Here is a 16663-nt window from a genome sequence, read left to right on the forward strand (position 1 = left end):
ATGCAATGTCATGTCCACAGTGGTTAATGCAGAACATTCCAATAGGCGACAACACCAATGTTAGATTACTGGATATGAACTTACTAAACACATACAAAGTTTCTCCAATGGGGTCCTAAAATGACAGCTAGTATGTTAGTGTTAACTATTACAGAAGAGTGCTTCATATATTAATTCTTTTCAATGTGCTAAATGGCTTCCTTGTCTGATCTGTAAAGCTGTTAAAGGGACACCAGACAACGTTTTCGTGTTAATTAATCATCTTTGTAAGTCGGTATATGGTTAAATGACTTATTACGGGGCGAATGAAGGCTCTCTCGCCCGCCCCTACTGCCTGTAGGAAGAATATCCCACTTGCAAGTTCGGTGTATCCTACCCGCCGACCGAAGCAGGATCAGTTTACAGCACAGAGGCAGGCTAACGAAATGCTAGAGATTGTTGCAAACGTGTGTATAATGGCGAGGAGGAAGCAATGAAAACCCTTGACGGAAGACGCAAAGAAAAGGAAAAGAGCTTCAGACCGAGTGAGGGGGAGTTTCGTAGAGAAAAAGCATCAGGCTTGCCTGGTGTCCCTTTAACATGGAATTTACTGGCCAAGCATTTCTTCAAAGGTGTGTGTGGTGTTGGTAAGTGTGTTTTGCTTTATTACCTCTCTCCTATCTCAGTCAGTCAGTGTGTGTGTGTGTGTGTGTGTGTGTATGTGTGTGTGTGTGTACAGCGCACATGTCCCTGTTGGATTCAGATTCACCTGAGGTGTCCAGTGAGCAGCTCATTGATCAGAATCCCTGCTGCGAGGACGAGAAGCATGGCGAAGGTGGCCGCGCCACGTCTGAGGACTAGCTGTGAGTTGGAGAGCACATCGCCCACAATGGTCACCTTCACTTCTGCCTCTTTCCCACTCTCTGCCTTGCTGCTGCCCTCCACGTCTGTCGGAGTCTCCACCTGTGTCTGTGTTTGGTCTGGCAAGACCTCTTCATAGACATCTGTGTGGAGTGCACACAAGGACATTTACATTTCTATATTTACCTTCTTTTACGCTACAACATTCACTCATGGGACACTTTTAAGATCACTTTCGTCCTGGTAGGTGTGCAAAAGAATTGAGAATTGAAAAAAAAAACACTTTACTTACATTAAATGTAAGGTCAGCAAGAGCTTTGGGATGGTTCATACTATATTTTTTAGATTTGTTCAATACATTTAATATAATTACTAGTTATTAGGATTTCTGTTAGGAATCTCCAGAGGATCGGATTAAGATACAGTCATACTGTTTAGACTGCTGTGGCATTACAGTAATTTTAATCGGAGTGTCTATTTACACCCCTGGTACGAATAGCCTTGGCCACACAGCTGAGCTATTCACACCCTGTGACATAACAACAAAAACCAGGGGTGCAAATAGCCTTACCCAATTTTAATTGTAATTGTGTATAAACTGCAGTGCCCAATTGTCCAATGAATCAGAATCAGATCATGCTTTAATCATAAAGAAGAATAAAGAAAAAATATACATTCCCCTGTACAGCCCATCCTCATATCTGAAGAAATTTTGCAAAATCAATACATATACCTTGGTTAATAGTCAGGAGATTAGGGTAACTGCTTGGCAGAGAGGCATGAGTTTGAGGTGAGGTTGGATACTTACTGGTATCAGAGGCTGCCTTATTTTCCAGCACAAGCACATCAGCTTTGCCATTAGCCTGGATCTCTACTCCTGCTCTCTGCTGGGCCTGTAGGTTAGAGAGCCCTCACATTAGCGCACGATTTTTAATACACTCTTCTCGCTGATCTCATCTCACTACACATTAGGGACAATTAGATAATTAATAATCAGTGGTTGGGAAAGCTAATGGAAAAGCAGGCAGAAATGATCAGATGAGACTGCTGAACACCAAAAAAGAACACCACAAACATTCCACACATCGGACTGACTGTGTCTGCAAACCAGACAACCTGTTTTCACAAAGTGATCAGATCATTCAGCATTTTGTGGAAGCCATGTAAACTTGGTAGAAAAACAAGATACTACTACTACTACTACTACTACTACTACTACTACTAATAATAATAATAATAATACATTTTATTTATAAGCGCCTTTCAAGTCACCCAAGGACACTGTAAAAATCAAAGAAGGAGTAGAGTTGACCTCAATGGTGATTTTCTTCCAGTCGAGCTTCACCAACAGGATGATGAAGGCCACCGATGTCATGAAACCACACACAAAGAGGCCAGTCCACAAGCCTGAGATAACATGGAGACAGAAAGAGAGAGAGACAGAGAGAGAGAGAGAGAGAGAAAGAAAGAGGGAGAGAGAGAAAGGGATGGAGAGAGGTCTCTGGTCATATCTCTGCTCCACTAAAGTGGAGAAATGCACCAATGCAGCATGTAAAATTTACTGAGCTGCTCAAGGCTGCACGGGTGAAGTAATCATTATTAGCTATTGCTGAGGTAAATGTGACTTACTGTTTGGTTTAATCATTTGTCAACTTATAGCATATCTTGCCTCAAGTCCTGGTTAAGGGCAAATTATCTCGGTTTAGATCATAATGGCATCCTGGCTATTAACACTGGGCAACATCTTACATAAAATGTCACATCAAACCCGTGCTAAAGAGCTCTTGGAATAAACCAGTAAAGAATGATATGAACAGTAAAGTACATGTGCATGCTGTCACTACTGCTGAGTATGTTCTCTGACAGCAATACGAGCAAGCTTTATCAACAAGTAGATCTGGCTTTTGACTCTCTCCAGTTCAGTTTCGGAAAAGTGCCAAAAATCTATAGCAGACCAGGGTCAGACATTTGCTCTTTGGGTCCTATGCGTATAGCACATCTGTGTTGATCTGCAGCCATACTCACCTATGATTCCCATATTAGCAGCAAACATCAAGGATACACCAATAGGGAATCCCACAAAGTAGTAGCTCATGATGATTCCCAGAGCCCCAAACAGCTGCTTCCCTGCACCCCTCAAAATACCCCCAGTTACACCCTATGGAGAAACATAGTGGACATTATTACTGGAGGATTACTTTTACTAATACTTTTTACTAATAATTGTATAATCACAGGCAACATTTACTTGCAGTATAATTGTAAAACTCAAATTCTATCAAGTAGCGTTTCTATTTTAGATGCAAAGTTCAGTACATATTTGTCTTGATGTATCAGAGATGACTGGCTCTTACCGCACAGGCATCGAAAAGGTGGAAGAAGCCATACATGATCATTACATCTGACACACGGTGGATGATGTCTCTGTGGTAAAGTGGGCAATGGGGGAGAGAAATAACAGGGACATGTGGAATAAATAGTATTATCACCACTAGTTACTACTACTTACTAAATGCCAATGCCAATGCAAAATGAATAAATTAACTACAACTACTACCACCACAAAAACTACAACAACTATAAAAACAACTACTACAACTACAACGACTGCTACTACTAATACGTAATAACAATAACTACTAGCATGTTTTTCAAGGTCTTAAAAATGTTTCTCCATTTTTTGGAAAATGTGAGCACAAAATGACCCAACATAGCTGACAAGTTTATTCCTTTCCGGAAGAAGTCAGATATTCACTCTGACTCATCTTGGCTGACAAAGTGTCTGTGCTTATGCAGAGTGCCGGAAGATATGTATGACTGATAGGCCAAGTAATCTCTTCAGATCAGGATCTGTTTCTTTGAGTCACTGACTTCTAGCACTCTCCCTGTGTAGTTAAAGACCCCCTCCGGTGAAAACTAAGTCTTTAACCTTGTTAACATAACATATGATCGTTTTTATATGATACCCAGCATATCAGGAGCAAGACAAACAGGCAAGGCCGTGGCTGACTTATTTCCACCATGGAACTGCCTGGATTTCCTATGGAACAAACCAAAGGAACCAATCCTATCAACTTGTTGAATATCCGTGGTGTCAATATGTGACGAGTTGAGTCAGAGGTGGGGCTAATACTTTGTGAATAAGTATAAGTATAAGTAAGTATATATACTCTTTTGAACCCGTGAGGGAAATTTGGTCTCTGCATTTATCCCAATCCGTGAATTAGTGAAACACACTCAGCACACAGTGTACACACAGTGAGGTGAAGCACACACTAATCCCGGCGCAGTGAGCTGCCTGCAACAACAGTGGCGCTCGGGGAATACTGAATTAGGCAAACGTGTAGAGTTAGACTAACAAGACCAACATTATGTTATCAACTGGCCACATGGCAAAGCTTTTCAAATTACTCATCAATGAAAAGTAAACACTTAAAAGAACTTTCTGACCCAGTCCTAGACTTCCAAAAAGACATCCTGAAGTAACACACAATGACTCCTCATTACTTTTGTAACAGTCATGGTGAGTCTGTGAATAAGCTGTCTGCTTTAATTCTAAACCGCACGTTTCGACTCCAACTTTTACAAGTTCCCACTCATTGCACGGCTCGTTAATATCTGACACATGGTGTTAGTTTTCTACTGGGTGAGAGTGAGGTGTGCACATGAGGTGATGATTCATCGTTTAGGTGAATGTTCAAACACTGTCCCCTCTATGTATTGTGTACATGCCCACGTGTAAACAAAACATGCATAAATGAGCAAACGTGAGTAGCTCATGCAAGACGCTTTTTACTTACGGCTCTGTGGTGAATATGTAGCCAATCATGTCTTTGGAGGCCCCAATCAAAACAGCCAGCACACAAGAGACTGACACTGCAGCAAACACACCCAAGAAAACCAACATCACTTAATACTGTTAATATACTAAACAAGCACAAATGATAAGATCTGAGGTTTATCATATTTGTTCTTGGACAGATTCTCTCCACAGTACATACAAGCAGACACGACTGCAACCTTCCCCGACATTATAGCCTGTGCAGTGTTTCCTGCCCCGAGCGCGGTGCCCACTCGAACACTGGCAGCCACAGAGAAGCCCAGAGGGCACTGGAAAAGACCACATTATCTATTTGAATAATTAAGCATATAGTCAGTCATAACATGTATCATTAACAGTTTTTAACATTTCAGACCTGTGTTTGGATCAGGGATTAGAAACGGTTTAAAAAACGAAAACCGGAAACAAACACAATTTGGATGAGCGTAACCAACAACCTCCTGCTACAATCCTCATTTAGAATCCTGATAGCCTGGGGGTAAAAACTTTTCCGCATTCTCTCCGTGTTGGACTTCAGGCAGCGGTAACGTTTCCCAGACCGTAGGATAGAGAAGAGGCAGTTGTTGGGGTGACTGGGATCCCTGATAATTTTTCTTGTTCTCGACTGACATCTCCTTATGTAAATTTCCTGTAGGTTGGGTAGGGCACTTCTGGTGGTACGTTCAGCTGATCTCACTACTGTCTGCAGAGCTTTACAGTCTAGCTCAGTGCTATTACCATACCAAGCTGTTATACTCCCAGTGATAACACTTTCAATGGTGGTTCTGTAAAAGTTCTTCAGTAGTTGTTGAGGTAGCTTGAAGTACTTGAGGCGTCTGAGGTGGAAAAGACGCTGATGACCCTTTTTCACCAGTGAATTAATGTGCTTGGTCCAAGTCAGGTCTTCAGTAATATGGACTCCAAGATATTTAAAACTCTCTACCCTTTCCACTTGAGAGTCATTGATCATAAGTGGTTGATTAATCTTATGCTGATCACGCCTGAAATCTATAAACATCTCCTTGGTCTTCGTAACATTCAGGAGGAGGTCATTTTCCTGGCACCAGTTAGATAACCTGTCTACTTCACTCAAGTAAGCCTGCTCATTGTTCTTTGAAATGAGGCCAACTACTGCTGTGTCATCAGCAAACTTTACAATATCTAACTGCCTTTTCCAAGTATGTAGCCTACACACTGTGTGAAATAACATAGGCTACCAGAGACACTACGAACATTTCTAGGTCAGGTGTCATGCAGTTATGCAGTTCTGTAACATTCTAACTGGTTATAATTTAGAGTGGCATTGGAACACTGAAACAGGAACGAAAAAATATTGTTTTTGCTCAGAATGAACCAAAATGAAAATCATTCTGTTTTCAGTCCCTGTTCGGAACATCCAGTCATTCACTAGCTCACTAGAGAGAACAGCTATTTTGTGATTAATCACTAATGTAATGCACTACGTAGTGAATGAGTGGATTTTCAGAACACAGGGAAGGTCTACTGTCTAAAGTTAATGTTAAAGTTAAAGTTGACTGGTATTTTGCAAATACTTTTATCCAAAGAGACATGCATTGGCTTGTATTGATGACATTAACTTACCATGTATGCAATGGTTGCCACCTGGTACACAACAGACTGAGCTCCCAGCTCCACCTCACTGATAAGACCTATGGAGAAGAGCATTGGAGGTCTTTAGAGACACATGGAACATGTGACACTTCATTAAAAGGAATATGTAAATACCACAGAGACAAAATAGGAGCACATGTACTCTACATGTAAAATAACAATACAGGAGATGTTTTGAGAGATATGAACACTGTCCCAAACTGGGAGACTCCAGACTGTATTGACAAAAGATTTGTAACCTGAAGAGGGGTTTTAGAATCTGACCAGAGGGTATTTATTACAAATGATGGTTCCTAATAGTGGTTCCTGTAAGCCAAACTAGGTTTCCTGTGACTTCGCTGGGGGAGAATTAGTTAGAATTAGGCATTTGGCAATTGTAGGCAATAGGCAATTGTCTTATGATCCTAGCTAAACTGAGGTGAACCACAGGTAGTGAATGATGGCCTTTGCTGACCTGCGAGGAATCCACCTATCTCATATGTCCACCACTCCACACAGAGCATCAGCATGCTGGGCAGGGCCAGGCGGATGTACGGACCCCACTCCTGCAGGCAGTCCTTGGACCAGCCTTCCACACCACAGAGGTTCACAGGGAGATGGACAACAGAGGGGGGGAAAAGAGGGGAAATGCACAGATTTGTAAATGTCCTCACAGATAGTCTCCTCAAATTTGTATATGTGGGGTGCATATCTTGATATATGTCTGTGGTTAGCAATATATATATATATATATATTGTAATACAGTTCCAGCAATATATATATATATATATATATATATATATATATATATATATATATATATATATATATATATTGCTATATATATATATTGCAATACAGTTCCAGTCCCAATATATGATACTGAATAATTTGTTACAGGATTAGGATTGGTATCCTATAAAAAATAAAAAATACTTACTGAGAAGTGTAAGGTAGGCCTATCATTAATAACTAACTAAAGAACAGGAACAACAACACTTCATATTATATAAGACTTTGATGTCTTAAAATGTCACTTCAGAAAGGACATATTCATGCACATGCAAGCTGTCTTTGGTTCTCCAAGAAGCTTTCTTCCAAGTCAACTCTCCTCCACTTGGGCTTTGTTAAAGGATAACAAATCACACTTTGGTTCTAGTAAAACATTACAAAGCCAACAATTACACAGTAAAGGAGTCTTAAGTCCAGTGAACAGAGAAAAGAGCAATATGACTACCCATAATGCTCCCAGTTGGTGGTGGCTGAACTCACCATCCCAGGTAGCTTTATGAAGGCCCTTCCAGACGATGTAGGTGTACAGGAACACTGTCAAGGCATACTGGGAAATGGAGTTTGCTGCTGCTGATCCACTGTGATAACATTTAAATTCCATGATACATGAAATATCACTGCTCGTTATAAGGTATCATAACATCTAGCTAAATGCTGGCAAACCACAGAACTGTAGCAGGGCCTACCTTTCTGACTGAGAATGACATTATTCAGTCAATAAACAAATAAATCAACTGATATGATAATGTAAATTAGGTTTATAGGCCACGTATACTTGCATATACAAGGAATTTGGTCTCTGCATGTATCCCATCCGTGAATTAGTGAACACACAGAGCACACAGTGAACACAGTGAGGTGAAGCACACACTAACCCGGAGCAGTGAGCTGCCTTGCTACAGTGGCGCTCGAGGAGCAGTGAGGGGTTAGGTGCCTTGCTTAAGGGCACTTCAGCCGTTCCTACTGGTCGGGGATCGGATCGGCAACCCTTCGGTTACAAGCCCTAACACCTAACCAGTAAGCCGCAGCTGCCCCAAGGTATAAAGGTGCTATGTGCCATTTGTTAGTGTAACATATCCAAAAATGACCGAGAAATAGCACCAGAATGTGAAGAAACAACAATTTAGACTAATGTATTTAGTCAAAAAATTTAGTCAGATTTCGAATGAAGCTAGCATGCAAACCAACTAGCGCTGGGCTGGCTCTCTTCTAATACCACGTTGTACCAAGTGTGGTCCCTGTATTATACACAATGCAGGTCAATACAAGAGTGCCATGCAGCTGCGTTCAAGCCTACAACTCAAAACCTACAGAATCTCTACATAGCTGCTTTAAATATATATCTGAAGCACAAAAAGAAACAGATGCATTATTAGTGTAGCCATACTCACGCAACACCCAGGTCCAGCACATACAGGAAGACGTAATTTATCACTCCATTCAAAATGTTCCCTGCTACGCCGACTCCTACCAGAGGCCATATAATTCCCTGATGGACAGCATATCAAATATATTTCAGTAATGTGTCTGTAATGCAGCAGTTCTCAAACTTTTTCTGACATTCCCTACTTTGGAGGTGTTCAAGGCCCACCTGACCCCATCAACTCGACAAATTGGTAACGTTTGGTACATTGGTAACATTTTAGTTCTACGTAACATTTCCTGTCTCGGTCCCCTGAATCAGATGCTATTTTTAGTCACATGTCGGTCTGTTTATGACTCTTGTGTTTGTGTGTGGCTATTTTGTTTTGAATCCATGATCTGTTGTCAAAAAGGAAAGGCATTATTAAAGATAGGCACAAAAAAAAACAAATTTGCTCCTGTTCATTGCGCCCCACCTGTCATGTCTCTATTCTGTCATGTCTGGGGCCTGACCCACACTTTGAGAACCAATGCTGTAATGTCAAAGTATCTGCTAATAAATAGCCTGCTACGTAAAAAGGTAACATTTTGTGTTATAAAGTGGTTAAGTTCTAACTACCGTACAACACAAATACAGTGTAAAACCCTGACTTTACAGCACAAAACAGTGTAATGCATATGCAACAGCAACTCTGCAGTTTCATGAGCCTAAGGCTATATCCACACTACTCCGAATCAGTTTTGATGCGGATTTTCGGATCAAATCCGATCTGCGTCCACAAACTCCGTACCAGCTTGGGATTAGATACGATGTGGGTCCACATTGATGCACAAATCTCCCGACCATTAACCCTTTTTTATTTCATAAATTCAGAAAATATTGACGGTCTAAGTGAAAACTAAGCAGTTAGGAGAAGGGGTTGTCACATGGTTGTCTGCCAAGCTGAGTGAAAGCACAGCAGAAATCGGTGATGAACTGAAATGAGTCTCCAAATATCTGTTGAATATCCAACATCAAACAAACAAATGAACTTGACTGGCCCTGACATCAACCCTATAGAACAGAGACTAAGAGCAGGCCTTCTAGTCCAACATCAGTGTGTGACCTCACAAATGCACTTCTGAAAGAATTGTCAAAAATTCCCATAAACACACTCCTAAACCTTGTGGAAAGCCTTCCCAGAAGAGTTGAAGCTGCTATAGCTGCAACGGGTGGACTGACATCATATTAAACCCTATGGATTAAGAATGGGATGTCACTTAAGTTCATATGCAAGTCAAGGCAGGTGACCCAATACTTTTGGCAATATCGTGTATGTGTGCAATAGGCCCTATCCTATCCTGTCCTATTCATGGCAGACTTACAACTCACCTGATTCTGGAGGTACCTGCTCAGCAGCTGATACATGAACGCTGCCTGTGTGAAACACAAAAGAAGCGGTTAGTGAGAGGCGATTCACAGAGTTAACAAAATCCATCATATAATGTGCAGTAACACACCAAGATGATTCAACTCACAGGCAGGGCAGGCATGAAGATCTTCACATATAACTGTGATAAACTGGAATACAGAGACAGATGTTATAGTATAGCAAACCTAAGCATCTATACATCCATCCACATACCTCATACTTCCATCCATTGGAAGTCTACCCAATAGATCCAATCTATGTATCTATACATGCGTTCCTTAATGTATCCATCTTTTCTTTCATGTATTCACCATTGTTATTTTACCCATGTACACCCTATATATCCTTCCATTCATTTTAAATAGAATTACCACACAATATATGATAAAAAAATATATATACAGATCTCCAACATGCAGGCTTGGTCTACAAAATGAGCTGATCTACAAAGTAATTATCTTAACCTGTGCAAAACCTGTCCCACATTGCTTTTCTCTAAGACATTTCCAAAGTCTGATCTAGGGCAATTCCATGCAAAGGTCATCCTTACCATGGAAAAAAAAGTTGTGCATACGCAAATAGAACTGTTGTTAAAATCTTCATTTAGGTCTATATTTTATTGTTTGTAACTGATCTGATTGAATTTGATGGAGAATTACACTCTTTTTACATCATAAATATGGTGTGCAACCATACAGAAACAACATTTTTCACATGGTTATATTTTACATATTTAAAAAGTGGATAAATGGACCCAAGGTTCAAACTAATTGTGTCATTTGACAAATTCCAGATTGACAAGGGAATGGTAGAGCAATGTCTATGCTTAGCTTGCCTTTAGGAGCACAACTCCTTACATTTGTAAGGCTTTTGTTCAGCAAGTTCCATGGACATGTCACATCCATAACGTTTTATAGGAAAAGTTTATGCTACACATACAGTGTTGATGCGACAATGTCCATAGTGTCTGTGCAAAGCTGATTTATATCAATGTAAAGTGTGATGACCAAATTGTGCCCCTTTCTTACTTTTAAAACCTTTAATGGTGCGTTATGAATGTGACGTTATGGATGTTAATTCACATAATGTGAATTTACAAGACTGGAGACTTTATTATACCTCAAAGCCGATAAAACGTCTGTTCTGGTGGCATGTTAGTTTCAACGCATTTCACCTTAGTGTTTACAATTGACATTTCAAAGATTATTAGGTTGATCAAAACCACAGGGAGGCCTTGCCTAACCATTAGAAAAACAAACATAATATTAAAATACCTCCAGTGATTAGCCTATCCATAGCCTATTTTCAAGTGGCCTAATAACGAAAATCTGAGCGATTATCTTCCTGTAACTGTCATACTGTTGTTGTACAGTAACTGGATTATCGTGTTAGCTGGTGAAGATGGCTGACTTTGCAGCTGGAGATAACACAGCAACCTCCTTCTGTTGCAGATCTTGTTCAGCCTGCCGTTCACGTCTGCTTAACACAGTTTAATTTTAAATGTGACGCATTTATATGCCAGCATTTGAAGTGTCAGGTCCTCTGTAGCGAATATCCACAGAGTAACATAAGTAACGGCAGCAATAAACTAGATGTACCGCATAGCGGTGCAAAATATGACCGCCTCTCAGTCCTGCATATTCTCTTCGCAAAAATAAATCACGCTTGTCAATTTGTCTCCATTTCCTACTCCTGCAACTCATGTGCATGTAAATGAGTGTGTGCATATGTGAGTTTGCTTTTGTTTATAAGTGTGTGTGTGTGTCTGTGTGTGTGCATGTGCGTATGCGTGCCTGTGTTTGTGTGTTTATGTGTCTGCATTCATGTGTGTGTGCGTGCTTGCCTGTCTGTATGTGTGCGAATGTGTGTGTGTGTGTGTGTGTGTGTGTGTGTGTGTGTGTGTGTGTGTGTGTGTGTGTGTGTGTGTGTGTGTGCACGTGCGCGTGCATGTACTTTATATGTGCAAATCACAAATGAGTGGGTATGGGTTAGGTTGATGCGGGCTCTTGAGACTAACATACCATAAATATTTTGTCATCTTGGGTGCAACGGTTCAGGTAGGGCTAGTTATTTAAGGGAGTGGCCACCAAGTTTCATGTTCCCTGGTGTTTCAGTAACCCGGGAATCACTGACCAAAATTGATGACGGTAAAAGAAAAAAATAAATCTACTTGTTGTCCTGATTCTTCCTGTGTCTCTTAGTGGGCACTGAGGAAGCAATAATTTCATCGCTAGTTTTTCATGATTACTATTTCAATTGTTTCATATCAAAATTCACTACTTAATTATGTGTTTTATGTAGTTTGTCGAGGACTGGTTCAGACACATCACATCCATAACATGAAACCGTCACATCCATAACGCCAGTTTTTCCTACATAATGCATTACGAAAATGACGCATAGTTTCAAAAACACTTTTTGTGTTCATTCAAGTCTCCATGCTACATATATCATAGTTTCCTTCAAAATTCACAGAGTTTGTAGAAAACCTGTAATCTCTCAAAGTGTGTCCATTTCATGTCACATCCATAACGCTGCTAAAATGCCTTGTATTCTTAGGATGAAATTGATTATATGAAATTTGAGGATTTCTCAGTATTCAGAGGACAGAGGTTACATTAAAAGTTATGCAAATTAATTCACTGATACTAATTTTGCCCCCACTCTAAGGCATTTTGTTTACCAATATGAGTCCAATTGTCACATCCATAACGCTGGAACTGCCCTCTAAATGGTGTGGGGGTTGCCAGTTTGAGACACTTAACCCCAGTGTTCCTGATTTGCAGGTTGGCACCTTGCATGGCAACCTCTGACATCAGTGTGTGTTTGTAAATGGGTTAAAGTGAGGCATGACATTGTAATGCGCTTTGAGTGCTAAGGTTATGTACCACTTGCAAACAATATAGACTAGATACTGTTTCTGTGTCATCAAGTAATCAGAGTGCTATCTTGACCTATGTGTGTGACTAGCACATGACTGTGATTAAAAACTAGATTAAATTCACAAGACATCTATACAAAGACACATAGAGCTTGGAAAAGGGGCTCATGGGATGTTTGTTTTTGGAATTTGTTCAAGCTACATACAGCACTTCTGTGGATTTGGGAGGATTGTCCCTTGTTCAGGATAGTGGTACCTTTACTGTGGTAAAAACACTTCATTACAGTTCCGCTGATGACTGTACAAAGTATACTAACATGCATTAACCCAGGATCACGCTCAGCTGCCAAAGGGACAGAGACGCAGGGAGAGTGAAGGAGGAGAGTTTGCTGTCTCTCTCTCTCTCACTTCATCTTTCTCCCTCTAGTCCTTCTTACCTGGCCACCTGCGGGCTCTGTCTGACCAGCAGCAGGATAGGCTCTGTGTTGATGAGGAGGGCCCAGCACGGGCAGCAAGCCAGCAGTTGGATCAGCACGCTCCTCTGCAGGATTACACCCACTCTCTTGAAGTTATTACTGCCAAATGTCTGCGGAAAAGTGGAGAGAGCACACACACACACACACACATGCATACACACACACAAATGCACACACACACACACACACACACACACACAAACACAAACACACACACACACAGAAAGAGAGAGAGAGAGAGAGAGAGAGCTGCCTGAGATATCCAAAAATATATCCTTTTACCCTTCTTAACATAATTCAGGCATTTTATCACAACATGTGTATATATACAGTATATCCTTTCATTCACATGGAGATTGCTTAGTCCAGAGCCAATGTGGGATGTTGGAGTCTTCAAAAACAAAGTCAAAACCTTCCTGTGAGTGTTTTAGATAGCCTGTGTATTTATCCTGCATCCGCACAATGTTTACGGATCATCCCAGCGAGCTGCACGGCAGGGGCTTGGTGGGTGGCTGTGAGGAGAGAGCAGGGGAGCTGCAATAGGAAATCTGCAACTGATATCTAACTCCACAGCTAAGGAGTGAGTATTATCACAAACTATTTCATCACAGGGAAGAACACACAGATAGGCATAGTACACACAACGTCTTGCAAGACAGGAGTCCTATACTGAAGATGCTGTTTTTCGAGAACGGAAGGGGTGGCGAAAGTGTTTACATAGAACACTATCCCCACAGTGATCGTAGCACACACCAGTAGGCATAGAAATCAGATACAGAGATGATGATGCAAAGATAAAAAAAATAAAGAAAGCAAGGTGTTTCATTTCTGATCATATTCCATGCTGATATTAAATAAGCGATCTGATAGCGTCAGTCTCCAGGTAACATTCCATCTCAACTCACTCCCACATCTGACAATGTGGTGCGAACACAACTACATTACACAGGTCATACCAGAACCTCAGGGTCCCCCTAGCTGTGACCGTACCTGTGAAATCAGTGTATCACATGCTGACGCCAGACCTGAGCCAATGGAAATACCTGTAACGTTGATCACCTGGTAAATTAAGAGAGATCTGTTAAAGTTCAAAGGTGATGTACATAAAAGTGTGACTAAAACAAAATTAATCTACATGAAGCACCTTCATTTGCACACTGCATAATCATACATCAATCCACTAAATTAAGTGAATAGCATAAACCTGTAATATTAAACCTACTTGATTTATTGTCAGCTCTTTTGATAAATAATACCTACCGTTTAACAACTTTTAACTTTAACATTTAAATGTAATGTTGTATAGAGGCACCAGTGAGACATACATTTTGTAATACTCTATCAGTATTTTATTCTCCTTTAATTGTACACAATTGTACACAATAACAACAAACCTAGCTGAACTGAACCACAGAACTAAGTGTGTCAGGAAAAAAATACTGTGTTTTTGTGTGGAATGCATGATAAGAATTTCTTATGGTGCCCAGCATAAGAATTGATAATGCTTCAGTAAATAAGCGTGTGTGTGTGTGTGTGTGTGTGTGTTTATGTGTGTGTGGCTGCATTACTCACAGCGGTGGCAAGGGCCACTCCAGCCAGTTCAGTCTTTCCCAGGTGCCCACAAAATACTGTGCTGACGAAGCTTATCAAAAAGATCATCAACTGTGAAATCACCTGGCAAGAGATTAACATTTGTAGACCTGTAAAGTGCACATGGTAAAGTAGCAATGTAGCAATACAAGGAGGTTGCTATTGTGATAAGGCTGTGCTGAATCTATTTTCAAGTTAATTTCTTTTTTGAATTCCCTAATGTTTCTATTCCAGGTCACACCAAAACAATCCGGAGATAAATCACTCAGCTGTAGAAAATATTGTTTCTCTAAATGCAGGTCCAGTCTAGTTATCACTAACAGGATCTGCATAGGCTACATCAAATTCGAGTAGGCCTACTACAAGAGTAGCCTAGCCTATGACAAGAAAGAAAAATAAAACGAATATTTAGGCTGCAGTGACAAAAATATATATTAGGCTACAATGGCCATTGTGTGTTACAGAAGTGTACAATTGTCAAACACAATCCACCTCTACCAACACCCAATAGTAGTTTAACCATTACAATTAGGCAACATGTATTATTTTGTAGCTGTATTCATTTGTTTTATCCAAAGCGACTAACAGAAACTGTTCTACCACTCTATTGAAAGCGACTCGCATGTAGTCTACCAACTGCATGGGACAGTCTCCCTGGGGGAATTGGTCAAGTGTGCTCAAGGGAACAACAGCCAGGAATCGAACCCATGACATTTGAGTAAAAACTGCATGTTACCAGTTTCTTCTTCACTATAGCTGCCTCAATTGTTCAATGTTCTATATGAAATAGGCTACCCCTAAATATTATTTCTTAGGGGAAACTGTTGTCCATAACCTAGGAGCGTTCAGCGTGTGATGTGGTCTTATTGCAGAAGCTTACCACAGGTCCAGCTAACTTAAAGAGTTGAACAACCTCGTCCTTAAAACCTATGGGTGTCCACCGTTGCAGTCGACTCCGGCAACTTCCACAGACAATCTGTGAGCTTGTGGATCCCGCATCATCGGATTGTTTGTCATCACTTTTGGAGTCTCCATTCGCGTAAGAGCTTGTTTTAGTGACCTCCATTCTCAGAAAAACGTAAGTGGTTAAACACTGTCGCACTGCGCTGGTCTCTGCCCAAATTCTTCCTTCCACAGAAGTGCTGTCAGGCTGACTGTATAGCTACATGTAGATCTTCTTGTAGCGGTACACAGGGAAACCGGCAGCTGTGATTTGGTCCTGCCCCTTCTGCCCACGAGGTAGGTACTTACTCAGACTTGAAGTAAAAACCGTCTTTGCTCTCGGCTAAGCTCGGTGCGCAAATGGGACAGGCAATCATAGCTGACAGATAACTGTCCGCGTGGCTTTGCAAGAACACTTGGTTAACATTTTACCCATCTCAGATCGCTTAAGGTTGTTGTACAACCTAATGTCCCAAAAATAAATGACTCGCAGCTCGACAGAGCAGCTGCCAGAATATTTCATCACCCATTTGATCATCCGCCTGTCCTTGCCGAATCACCAACCTTACATTATAGCACGACACTATTTCATCAGAAAAGCTGTGTCGATATGCCATTGTAAAGATAGATGACTACAACTAGGCCTATATGGTGGCTTAGAGGAAGATAAAGAAGAATTTACCGGTACAAACACGCAGACATGTTAGAATGTTCACTTAGTAGGCGGTAGCCTATATTCCTTATAGACAGGGTGAAGCCCAGTGGCGATTCTAGACATTTTTAACAAGGGTGGCACTAGTGGGGCACTGATTAATTCAAGGGTGGCATGAAGCAAAACATACAGAAACAGGTTCAAGAGGTTAAATTAGGACAAATACATTAGGAAAACCATGCAGCAAACACCATATCATCAATTGAAGGGCAAAGACCATACCG

The 16663-nt window shown here is 40.8% G+C and overlaps 1 protein-coding gene across 2 annotated transcripts; it reads right to left on the bottom strand.

The window, feature by feature from the left end:
* Nucleotides 1–649: 649 nt before the first annotated feature.
* LOC121708961 (multidrug and toxin extrusion protein 1-like) lies at nt 650–16242 on the bottom strand. Of its 2 annotated transcripts, XM_042091952.1 has the most exons (17): nt 15666–16242; nt 14768–14869; nt 14186–14254; nt 13157–13305; nt 9945–9987; nt 9799–9843; nt 8456–8553; nt 7545–7642; nt 6747–6860; nt 6263–6330; nt 4842–4950; nt 4641–4716; nt 3195–3264; nt 2866–2998; nt 2153–2247; nt 1649–1733; nt 650–983 (listed from the first exon to the last, which is right to left on the bottom strand). In XM_042091952.1, the coding sequence occupies exons 1-17, from the start codon at nt 15849–15851 to the stop codon at nt 745–747; spliced, it is 1779 nt and encodes a 592-aa protein (XP_041947886.1). In that variant the 5' UTR covers nt 15852–16242; the 3' UTR covers nt 650–744. The 2 variants fall into 2 exon arrangements, with proteins under 2 accessions (XP_041947886.1, XP_041947888.1); XM_042091954.1 differs by lacking the exon at nt 15666–16242 and having other exon boundaries at nt 13157–13707; nt 14768–14784.
* Nucleotides 16243–16663: the final 421 nt, after the last annotated feature.

The sequence above is a fragment of the Alosa sapidissima genome, chromosome 5, assembly GCF_018492685.1.
Source record: "Alosa sapidissima isolate fAloSap1 chromosome 5, fAloSap1.pri, whole genome shotgun sequence".
Taxonomy (NCBI): Eukaryota; Metazoa; Chordata; class Actinopteri; order Clupeiformes; family Clupeidae; genus Alosa; species Alosa sapidissima.

What these genes read in the sequence shown, in the direction of transcription:
- LOC121708961 (XM_042091952.1), bottom strand. Translation starts at nt 15,851, where the DNA reads ATGGAGGTCACTAAAACAAGCTCTTACGCGAATGGAGACTCCAAAAGT. An exon ending in TGGCAACCATTGCATACATG is followed by an intron (nt 4,951 to 6,262) that starts GTAAGTTAATGT and finishes GGTCTTTTCCAG; the next exon opens with TGCCCTCTGGGCTTCTCTGT. An exon ending in GGAAGAAAATCACCATTGAG is followed by an intron (nt 1,734 to 2,152) that starts GTCAACTCTACT and finishes TCTAACCTACAG; the next exon opens with GCCCAGCAGAGAGCAGGAGT.